Source organism: Ochotona princeps, chromosome 2, assembly GCF_030435755.1.
Source record: "Ochotona princeps isolate mOchPri1 chromosome 2, mOchPri1.hap1, whole genome shotgun sequence".
Classification (NCBI taxonomy): domain Eukaryota; kingdom Metazoa; phylum Chordata; class Mammalia; order Lagomorpha; family Ochotonidae; genus Ochotona; species Ochotona princeps.
The window spans coordinates 25,723,005-25,734,472 of NC_080833.1; the positions used below are offsets into that span (position 1 = coordinate 25,723,005).

At 56.6% G+C, this 11,468-nt stretch overlaps 2 protein-coding genes across 3 annotated transcripts; both read left to right on the forward strand.

The window, feature by feature from the left end:
• The first annotated feature begins 2,589 nt into the window (after nucleotides 1–2,589).
• On the forward strand, nucleotides 2,590–5,958 carry GJB5 (gap junction protein beta 5). Of its 2 annotated transcripts, none has more exons than XM_004591600.2 (2): nucleotides 2,590–2,711; nucleotides 4,794–5,958. In XM_004591600.2, the coding sequence occupies exon 2, from the start codon at nucleotides 4,818–4,820 to the stop codon at nucleotides 5,628–5,630; it is 813 nt and encodes a 270-aa protein (XP_004591657.2). In that variant the 5' UTR covers nucleotides 2,590–2,711; nucleotides 4,794–4,817; the 3' UTR covers nucleotides 5,631–5,958. The 2 variants fall into 2 exon arrangements, with proteins under 2 accessions (XP_004591657.2, XP_058516813.1); XM_058660830.1 differs by lacking the exon at nucleotides 2,590–2,711 and adding an exon at nucleotides 3,062–3,274.
• Nucleotides 5,959–9,948: 3,990 nt separating this feature from the next.
• GJB4 (gap junction protein beta 4) lies at nucleotides 9,949–11,250 on the forward strand. Its single transcript, XM_004591718.2, has one exon. The coding sequence runs from the start codon at nucleotides 10,123–10,125 to the stop codon at nucleotides 10,912–10,914; it is 792 nt and encodes a 263-aa protein (XP_004591775.2). The 5' UTR covers nucleotides 9,949–10,122; the 3' UTR covers nucleotides 10,915–11,250.
• Nucleotides 11,251–11,468: the final 218 nt, after the last annotated feature.

Consider the following 11,468-nt stretch of genomic DNA (forward strand, 5'->3'; position numbering starts at 1 on the left):
CCATCCTGGGTACTGAGCATCCATGGCACCTGTCTGACCTCACCTTGTCCTCTGGGACTCCCAGGCCTCGCTCTGCACACAGGATACAGCCACGCTCCTGGGCAGGGCATGCCAGGTCCTTGGCAAACCACATGGTGCCCCCAACTGCAGCCCCTTCTGTTCTAGCACTATTCTCTCCTCTTTCATCGAGTCCCCTCCACTCCATGTGTTTCGGCCCCACCTCCCCTTAATGAACACCTACACCTTAAATATATATGTATGTGTGTATATAAATACATATGTATTTAATTGAAAGGCAAGAGTTGCAGTGAGAAAGAGACAAGAGGCTTTCATTCATTGGTTCACTACCAAAATGACTGAAATGGCCAGACCTGGGCTGATCCAAAACCAGGAGACGAGAGCTTCTTCCAGGTCTTCCACATAGATGCAAGGTTCTGAGCGCTTGGGCATCCTCCGCTGCTTTCCCAGGCCATAAGCAGGGAGCTGGATGGGAAGTGGAGCAGCCGGGACTCAAACCACTATCCCACCACTGCAGCCACCTACACCTTGTTCAAGACCTAGCCCTAAATGTCCCCTTCTGTGGGTCTCTACCTGGCAGAATATAACTCACTCCCCTGTTACCAGCGTTTGCTACCTCTTGTCACGGTGCTGTAACTTGCCCATTTGAGCTCCTCTCTTCTATACCTGACAGTCAGGGGAAGAACATGGTGGGACATGGGTGTGCACATAGCTCTTCTCAGAACATCAAACATCACTCATTCTGTAAATATACACCAAGGCCCAACTTGGCACCAGGCACTGTGCTAGGCATCAGGAGCCAGAGAGTAAAGCCACTGCTTCTTGGGTGTGTAGCACTGTGAGACCTGCAGACATGTGTGGCCTGTGCGTAAGACGGTGTGCGTGGGCGAGATAACCTTGTGCTCACTTGTGAAGACGCAGCACGTATGGCTGCTGTCTGTTGAACAACAAAGCTGTGTGTTCTGGGTGTCGCCAAGTCCCAAGGGAAACCAGACCACGTGGGTGTTATAAGCGAGTGCTCCCTGCTTGTTTCAATTAGTGCTTTACAACCCAAAGACAATGTCCTTCAAATGTTCCCCAGCAAGAATGTCTGTGTCCCATCCCACCACACCGCCTCCAGGCACGGAATACGGGAAAAGGAGGTGGGGGAGGAGAAACAGCCGAGGCTGGGCAGACCGCCTCCGCCCACTGCTGTGGCTTCACGTCACGCACAGAAGCTGGCCATCGCTCAACCCAAGGGTTGCTCAGTGCCCACTGCCATCTCACCCCGCAGCCGCTCATGAGTTAATTATGAGGAGAAGATGGACTTCAAGCCCGCAAGGATGGGGCTGGCGTGATGACTCAACTGGCTAATCCTCTACCTCCAAGTGTTGGCATCCCATATGGGTGCCAGTTCGTACCCCAACTGCTCCACTTCCCATCCACCTCCCTGCTGGTAGCCTGGGACAACAGTAACGGGTGACCCAAAGCCTTGGGACCCTGAACCCGTGAGGAGACCTGGAAGAAAGCTCCTGCCTCCTGGCTTCAGATTGGCGCAGCTCCAACAGTTGTGGCCACTTGGGGAGTGAGCCACTGGCCAGAAAACCTATTTCTCCTCTCCGTAAATCTGCCTCTGCACTAAAAATAAAGTTACATTGTAAAGAAAAAAAGAAGGAAGGAAAGGAAGAAAGGAAGAAAGAAAGAGAAAGAAAGAGAGAGAGAGAGAGAGAGAGAGAGAGATAGAGAGAGAAAGAAAGAAAGAAAGAAAGAAAGAAAGAAAGAAAGAAAGAAAGAAAGAAAGAAAGAAAGAAAGAAAGAAACTAACTCCTGGCACGTGTAAGGCAAGGATCTAGCCATTGAGGCATTGCACTGGGCCCAAAAATAAATAAACCTTTTTTAAAAATAAAAAGAAAAGAAAAAGAAAACTAGCAGGAATGGAATCCGCATGATGACTGGACTGGTTAAACCTCTACCACAAACTGCCGGCGTCCCACACGTGTCCCGGTGCTCCACATCCCCTCCAGCTCCCTGCTTGTGGCCTGGGAAAGCAGAGGTTGGCACACAGCTTTGGGACCCTGCATGCACGTGGGAAACCTGAGGGAAGCTCCTGGCTTCAAACGGGCCCTGCTCTGGCTGTTGCCGGCACTTGGGGAGTGAACCAGCGGATGGAAGTTCTTTTTCTGGTCTATGGCCATAGCACCCTGAACGCGCCCGATCTCGTCTGATCTCGGAAGTTCTTTTTCTGTATCTCCTTCTCTCTGTAAATATGCCTTTCCAATTGAAATTGTCAGATGGACAGATTCAAATCCAGGGCATGAGAGTCTGGACGCAGGGGAGGAGTTGAAAATAGTAGAGCATTTCCAGGCTTCCCACGCCACCCAACGATGGCTGCATGAGCAAATGGTAGGGGCGGCCCCCTAATTTTCTGAGTAGATCAGGACCCCAGGCCAGGCACCCTGGGAGGAGTAAATCTTAAAAGTTTCAGAGCCTGAGGGCGGAGGCTGGGAGCCAATGGCAGTGCCCGCCGCAGTTCCTCCTCCTCCCCCTTCTCCTCCTCCCAGCTGCAGACACACCCACGCCGCTCTCTTGGTCCCAGGAACGGGATCTCCCCTAGGAACCTTCCCTGCTTCTGACATGAGTCCCGGCTGCTGGCTGCGTCCCTCTGCCGGCTGTCCCACGTCGCCCCTGGAGCACCCCGAGGAATAGCCGGGCAGGTAAGGACACCTGCGTGCATCAGGCCCCTGGCACACCTGGCAGCGGAAATTCCTGCTGGGGAGTGAGGGGAGGCGGCCGAGACTCCAGGGCTGCTCGGGGAGGTATAAGGTATCCATAGCGCCTTCTGCCCCGCACTCTTGCTGCTCGTTCCCCAACTCCGCCAAGGTGGGAGCCAGAACCGAGGGCGAGAAGGGCTAGGAGGCCGCCGGGGCTCGGCCGGCCGATCGGCTCTGTCCAGGCCTGCAAAGCCCCGCCCCGGCCCGCCCCAAGCGGGCATGGCCAGAGCCTCGCGAGGGCTAAGGGCTGGGGCCTCCTGGGGTGTTCCTGCGAAACTGCCCTGGGGTCCGCCCACCCTGGCAGAACAGAGCAGACAGGATGGTGATTCAGAGCAGGGACCCCGGCCAAGTGGGAGGTAGTGGGAAGACTGGGTGGGGAGCCGCAGAGAGGCTGCAGCCGCCCTGTCCCCGGCCCCACGGAGGAGGGGGAAGCGGTGCGTGCAAAAGACAAGCAACGTGCCCCAGCTGGCCTGGGTCTGACTCCCAGCTCTGCGCTTAGAAATCAGGTGTGTGTGCCTGGGAACTGTTTAATTAACCTCTTTGTGCAGCACTGGCTTCACCTGGCCATTGGGAATTTAAAACGGCTCATTGCCTTAAGTGCCACTTGCCACGCTGGCATCCCATATGAGCGCTGATTCAAGCCTTGGCTGCTCTGCTTCTGATCCACCTTTCTGACAATGCACCTAGCAAGGCGATGGAAGACAGGCCAAGTGCTTGGGCCCCTGCCACCCACACGGGAGAGGACCCAGAGAGAGTTCTAGGCACCTGCGTTTGGGCCTGGCCCAACCCTAGCCATTGTGACAGTTAGGAGAAGGAATCCGCAAGGAGTACAACCTCTCTCCTCTCTGTTTCTCTTTCTGTCTCTCCTCTCTCTGTAACTATCTTTCGAACAAATGACTAAATGTTTAGGGGGAGGGAAAATTTTTTTTAAAAGACTTATTTTTATTGGAAAGTCGGATATACAGAGAGGAAGATCTTCCGTCCGATGATTCACTCCCCAAGCAGCCGCAACGGCTGGAGCTGAGCCCACCTGAAGCCAGGAGCTTCTTCCAGGTCTCCCACGCCAGTGCAGGGTTCCAAGGCTTTGGGCCATCCTCGACTGCTTGCCCAGGCCACAAGCAGGGAGCTGGATGGGAAGCTTGGCCACCGGGATTAGAACCGGCGACCATATGGGATCCCAGCACATACAAGGCGAGGACTTTAACCACTACACTATTGCGCCAGGCCCAAGAGAAATTTTTTTTAAACACGCCATACCCTACCCTAAGGTGACCGCAAGGGACCCGTGTGTGTGATATCTGCCACGGCTACACCTGCAGTTGGCCCGCAGGGAGTCAGGATGACCTATGACCTTTCTACCTGCGTCCATCCTGGACACAGGTTCCCTGGTGATCAGCAGGTTGAGGCCACAGTGCAGGGGTCTCAGGGCCCTCTGGGCAGAGGACTTCCCAGGGAGGAAGGGGCACAACAGTCCTGTCCCTGAAATACCCCTGATTTGCACATCCTCCTGCACACAGCCCAGCTCCCCCCTCCCCCTGTGTAGGCATGTGGACCGGCTGTTCCCCAGTCCTCCTTGGTAGATTCTCACTTTGAGAGGAGTTAGCACCATGGTGAACCTGGCCAAATCCCGGACGCGCCCACGTTTCTGGAACACAGAATCCATCCTGGAGCCTAGGCGTGGGACAGTGGACAATGGTTTGGGAAACAATGGAATACCATGCCTATTGTACAAGAAGAATTGTTCTCCCGTAGCCTGGGGACAGTGTGGCTCCCTGGGCCTGCCTACCCAACCCCGCCCTGCCCAACCTCCTTGCTGGATGGAGTTAGGATCTAATTTCTTCATTACCTGTGCTGAGTTCCCCTCCCCCCCCCCGCATCTGCATACTTTCTTTAAGCCCCAGTTTCCTCCATCTGGAAAATGGGTTCCCATAGAGAGCCCAGCTGTCCCGACAGAGGTGAAAATCGGGGTCAGATGGTGATCAGGATCCTACTCAAACCGGGGCATTTCTGTCTGTGTCCTTGCAGTAGCAGCTGACACTTGCGTCCACCATGAACTGGGGGGTCTTTGAGGGACTCCTGAGCGGCGTCAACAAGTACTCCACGGCCTTCGGGCGCATCTGGCTGTCTCTGGTCTTCATCTTCCGCGTGCTGGTGTACCTGGTGACAGCAGAGCGCGTCTGGAGCGACGACCACAAGGATTTTGACTGCAACACCCGCCAGCCGGGCTGCTCCAACGTCTGCTTCGATGAGTTCTTCCCCGTGTCCCACGTGCGCCTCTGGGCCCTGCAGCTCATTCTGGTCACGTGCCCGTCACTGCTTGTGGTCATGCACGTGGCCTACCGGGAGGCCCGAGAGAAGAAGCATCAGGAGATAGTCGGAAAGGACGGCGGGCGCCTCTACCTGAACCCCGGCAAGAAGCGGGGTGGGCTGTGGTGGACATACGTCTGCAGCCTGGTGTTCAAGGCCGGCGTGGATGCCGCCTTTCTCTACGTGTTCCATTCCTTCTACCCCAATTACACCCTCCCCCCCGTGGTCAAGTGCCACGCAGCTCCGTGTCCCAACACCGTGGACTGTTTCATCGCCAAGCCCTCGGAGAAAAACATCTTCACCCTGTTCATGGTTATCACAGCCATCATTTGCATCCTGCTTAACCTGGTAGAGCTCACCTACCTGGTGGGTAAGAGGTGTCGTGAGTGCCTGGGGGCCAGGAGGGCCCAGAACACCTACCTGAGGTCTCACCCGGACTCTGTCTGCAAACAGGACGACCTCTTCTCAGGGGACCTCATCTTCCTGGGCTGTGACACTCCCCCACCTCTCTTGCCAGACTGTCCTCGAGACAATGTGAAGAAAACCATCCTGTGAGAGGTTTGAAGGGGCTGGCTGACAGGCTGGATGGGGATTGGAAGGTTCCAGATTCTGCTCCCATGAGCCCAGCCAGGGAGTTGAGGAGCTTCCAGCAGCAGGAGGCAGAGAGCCTGATAACGCTATTGCTCAAGTTCTGTGGCATTGCACAAGTTAACCCTCAATTCTGGGCATCAGTTTCCTTCAATGCAAATGGAGATTCTGAGGCTTGTGTCACAGGGTAAGTGCCAGGAGGGATCCAACAACAGAACAGACGTGCAGAATGGAGCACACAGAGTATGTGGCCCATGGACAGGCAGGGCTTAATAAAGGTCAATCCACACACCGATTCAAGGTTCTCTTTGGTCATTTAGCCTCTGTGTCTCTTATTACCCACTCCCTGCCCTTCAGAAGACTGACCCAGCAGCTATGCTGCAACACATCCACCAGTGAGAGCTCAGACAGCTGGTGGGCCATGCCAGGCTGGGTTGAAGCACACACAAAATCAGGGGCTACAAACAAGCCTGGTAGGAGAACTGGAAGCTTCCCAGCCAGGCTGCACTTCCCACTGGGGACCATGGAGTTGGCGCTGGTGATCGGTCAGGCCAGTCTAGGCTGTAGCACCCATCAGCATATGGATAAGCCAGGGGCAGGTTGGATTGAGCAGGTCCACAGCACACACTGGCATGAGCCAGGCCAGGTTGGACTGCAATACCCAGCAGTTCATATGAGGGCTGGATATGGACCAGGCTAGGCTAGATTTCTGTACCCACTGGTGAGAGTTGGGACTGGAAGCAAGCTGGGCTGAGCCAGGTTGCAGCACCTGTTTACAAATGCTGAGACTGGGGGCAGGGCATCTCAGACTGGGCCCCAGCATCCGCTGGTACATACAAGACCCAGAGCTGGGAGTAAACCTGGTAGAGGAATTTCAGGGGCTTTCTTGCTGGGCTAATGCTTCCAATGTGAGAGCTGGGACTGGGTGTAGGCCAGCTGGGCTAGACTGTAGCACTTGCTGGCAAGTGCATAGAATTGGTACAAGTTGTGTCAGGCTGGACCACAGCACCCCTCTGCAAGATCTGGGACTGGGAACGGACCTGGTAGAGAAATTATGGGCACCATTCTACTAGGCTGCAGTTCCAACTAGCGGGCACAGGAGCCAGAAGTAGTAGCAGACTGGGCTGGCAAGGCGGCAGCACCCATTGGCATGTGTTATGGGTTGGGTCTGGGGGCAGGTCAGGCTAAGAGAGCCAGATGGGTTGCAGGATAGACCAAGATTCACTGCAGCACATACTGGCACATGCAAACATCAGGGATGGGGGTGAGCCTGGTGGGAGCTATTGAGGGTGGCCAGAGCAACCACTGATATGTGTGAAGACCAGGCCTGTGGTGGGTTTGGGCTGGGCTCGGCTGGGAGAGGAACTGACCAGGCAGCTGCATCTGCCAGCACTCAGTGTATGTTGTGGGTGGTGGACCAAACCTGACCCTGCGCTGGCTGGTGCACATGAGAATCATGTCTGGAGTCACCCTGAGCTAGGTTTCTTGGGGGGACTCTCGGATGGATGGCTGGACTCAAAGCCCAGCCACAGGGAAAATTGCAGTGTAGGCAGTTTGTCATTGAAGTGCATGTGTCGAGACTGGGCCTCCTCAGTTGCTGATGGCCTGTGCAATGGTCAGCATGCCCAGATGCACACAGGAAACATGGAAGCTGGCTCATCCGGGCCAGCAGAGGAGTCAAGTGCCTTATCGAAGGGACCGCTCCTTTAGCCAGGATTTGGAGTAAGTTCCTGGGCTGTACACTAGATGTACACTGAGGTCGGCCATGTCAGCCAGTGGACCTTGGGTTTTCTTAGCCCTGGCACAACAAAGCCAACAAAATTGGAACACTCTTCCCCATATTGGGCTCAACAAGGCACCATCAAATAACCACCACCACCCCCGCTGCCCATCACCGGCTGCTGATACAGTTTGACAGCAAGGAACGGTGCCCTCCCTATAGATGCTGGAGGAAAAAAAAAATGAAAACATTTGTTCCATCACCTTCCTCCATACCTGATCCTCCCTACCCTAACCCAAGACCCATCCCTCTCAACTGCATAAACATTTTAAAAAGAGAAAAGACTGACCCAGCCAGGGGAAGGGCCGTTCCACTGTCCCCCACCTCCCCGCCACCTGCACTCTCAGGAGCCGCGCTCCTGGCTCACACTCAAGCTCCAGCTGCAAGCTGAGGCCTGTGTGTTGCCTGCAAGCAGAATGCAGCTGGTTTGTGGGGAGCTGCAGGTGGCAGCAGCAAGTTCATGGCCTCTGGAGTCAGAATGGCTGTATGTGGAAGTCCAAGGCCCAATGGGACTCTGGGACCAAAGTCACTTCCGTTCCTCTCCAAAGTGGGTTAATAATAGCCAGCCTCCGGAACTGCTGTGAGGACAGATGAGCTCAGGGCTGGGTACCAAGTTAGTCGGCCGAGAAAGGCCACACACAAGTTCATCATTGGTATTAGGAAGTGCTCAGTGAGTGCAGTGGGGGAAACCAGGCGGAGGGGCCCCTCCCCGGTTGCACATTAACCTTCCTTGTCCACTGATGAGCCTTCACTTGGGCCCCAGGCCCCTCAGTAGCCCTTGCCAGGCCACATGCCAGCTTCCCTGAAGGAACCCCATGGAAGACGACAGGGAGGCTGTGCCTGGCGCTGTGCCCACTGGGGTGTTCCACGCTGGTGACTCGCTTTCCTTGTCTCCACCAGATGGCAGGTGCCCGTGGTCTACAAAAGCCCTGCCATCCTCACGTTCTTGTACCCCCACGTAGGTAGGACACAGCCCTGGCCAAAGGCAAGATCGCCACTGTCTCCACATCCACAGATGTCAACCACTCCAGACTTGAACACAGGCTCCCAGGAGGAAAGGCAGGAGAGCAGCCTCAGATCAGGGAGGCGGGGCATTAAGGCAATGGGAGGGGGGTGGGGAGCGGGAGGTGAGGGAACTAAGAGGAGTGTTACTTCCCACTGCATCCTGGGGCTACCAGGTACCAGGCACCAGGCACCCTGCCCCCTTGGCTGTGGTCTCACCCACAGACCTACCTGTGCAGACAGCCAGGCCCGGCCATGCGCAGCCGGGCAGGAGTGAAGGTGTGTGCCTGCTGGGAACAACCCAGGTGATAGCTCTGCATATGTGCCCAGGGAAGTCCCCCGCCTGTCCTGCGGGCTGACCTGCCCACCCACCTGTCACTCTCGCTTGGTTCATTGGCCCAGAAAGCTCCACCCAGCAGAGGAGTGCGGAACAAAAGCTACCTCCAGGAGGCCCTCAGGCACACAAGCCAGAGGTTGGAGAGCCAAGGCTGCCTGCTGCCACCAGACTCCACACCAGTGAGAAAGTAAGACTGGGCTGGGAAGAAGGGACCCGCAGGGTCCCGAGGGCTCCTGAGGGTTCTCAGGCTGTGGGCCAAGCCCTGGAGAAAGAGGCCAGATGGGGTGGAGGGGTAAGGTCTCTGGAGGAACCAAGGGGAAACTCCAAGCATGGGGCCAGGGACAGAGAGAAGAGAAGGGACCAGGAGGAAATGAGTTTCAGTTCAACTGTACAAACCTCCAGTGAGTGTTGGCCAGGCCAGGCTCTGGAGGCAGATATGAGCAGGCCACAAGACTGGCCTCTGGCAGGTGACAAGCCAAGAGGGAAGATAGATGAACAGACCCCAGGGACCAAGGGACACACCTCGTCCTGGGAGGAGGTGCTCAGGAAGTTGAATTAGAAATGCGGAGTGATGGGACGTCCAGAGAAGGAGGTGTGGGACACAGGAGTGGCTGAGAGGTGGCGGGCACACACATACACACCCAGAATCCGACCTCCGTCCCTCCCCCGCCCTTCCCTCACACTGGCATGGTTAAACTTACTTAGGATTCCCCTAAGGGCAAGGCAGGGCTTGGCAGGGGCGAGGCCAAGCCACCTGGGTCCAAAGAGCCTCTGCTCAGCTTGGAAGCTGATATCGGGGAGCCTTTCTGGAGCCAGAGGGGTGAGGATGGAGATTGTGCCGGGAGCTGGCAGGGGCTGATGGGAACAGGGGCAGCACAGGCCCGGGCTCCCATTGGAAGGCCGTGGCAGCCAGAAGGACCTGATGCTCGGCGCGTCACCCAATCCAAACTTCTCCTGTGACCGCAGGGCTGCCACTTGGCATGAAAGGGGCCACAGCCCATGCGTCCCTACAAGACGCTCATCTTCTCATGCGTCTGTCTGTTGCTTTGTAGAACCAAATAGATCCTGATTGATGGTGGAACCTGAAGGCCAAGTTCAAGACCAGTTGAACTGCTTCCAGCTGCGACGCCTTGGGCAGCAGCTTCGGCTTGGCTGGGTCTCGGCTTACTCGGCTGTGAAATGCAGGCAATGGCGCTCTCCCCAGTCAGGTCTTCGCGAGTGAGGGCATGATGTCCCTGCGGTTGTGAACCAGTTTTGTTGCCCGCGCCCACCGCCAGGTCCCTTCCCCAGGCCTCCCGGTATCAGACGTCTCCCCGGGAGGCGCCGAGGACACAGCCAGCATGAACTGGGCATTTCTGCAGGGCCTCCTGAGCGGCGTCAACAAGTACTCCACGGCCCTGGGCCGCATCTGGCTGTCCGTGGTGTTCATCTTCCGTGTGCTGGTGTACGTGGTGGCGGCCGAGGACGTGTGGGACGACGAGCAGAAGGACTTTGACTGCAACACCCGCCAGCCGGGCTGCACCAACGTCTGCTACGACGAGTTCTTCCCCGTGTCCCACGTGCGCCTCTGGGCCCTGCAGCTCATCCTGGTCACGTGCCCGTCGCTGCTGGTGGTCATGCACGTGGCCTACCGGGAGGACCGCGAGCGCAAGCACCGCCTAAAGCACGGACCCAACGCCCCACCCCTGTACAGCAACCTGGGCAAGAAGCGGGGTGGGCTGTGGTGGACGTACCTGCTGAGCCTCATCTTCAAGGCAGCCGTGGACTCTGCCTTCCTCTACATCTTCCACCGCCTCTATCAGGACTACGACATGCCCCGCGTGGTGGCCTGCTCCGTGGAGCCTTGCCCCCACACCGTGAACTGCTACATCTCCCGACCCACGGAAAAGAAGGTCTTCACTTACTTCATGGTAGCCACTGCTGCCGTCTGTATCCTGCTGAACCTCAGTGAGGTCGCCTACCTGGTGGGCAAGAGATGCCTGGAGATCTTCAGCCCCAAGCACCGTCATTCTCGGCGCCGGGGTGACATGTGCCCACCTTATATCCTGTCATACAGAGAACACACCCAGAACGGGGACTCTGTCCCAATGAAGGCCGTGCCAGCTGCAGTGGACACAGGAATGTTTCCATAACATATGAGATCGGCAGCTAGGATGGCCAGGCCTGTCCCTGCATGGTCCCTGAAGCCACCCAGCGTTGTCATGACAACTGCAGCAGGGCAGGCTGGGGTTGGGGTGGCCGTGGGGGCAGAGGAAGCTCTCCCAGGGCCAGTGCGGGCAGCGCGCACCTGGATCAGAGAAGTCGCTGACTATTGGAGATTTTTGTACATGGCATAGGGAGCCTCCAAACCCTCAATAAATGATGTTGTCGGGCCTGGTGCGGTGGCCTAGCAGCTAAAGTCCTCACCTTGAACGCACCAGGATCCCATATGGGCACCGGTTCTAATCCCGACGACCCTGCTTCCCATCCAGCTCCCTGCTTGCGGCCTGGGAAAGCAAGTGAAGACAGCCCAAAGCCTTGGGACCCTGCACCGGCGTGGGAGACCTGGAAGAGGCTCCTGGCTCCTGGCTTCAGATCAGTGCAGCTCCAGTCATTGTGATCACTTGGGGAGTGAATCATCGGATGGAAGATCTTCTTCTCTGTCTCTCCTCCTCTCTGTACATCTGACTTTGCAATAAAAATAAAT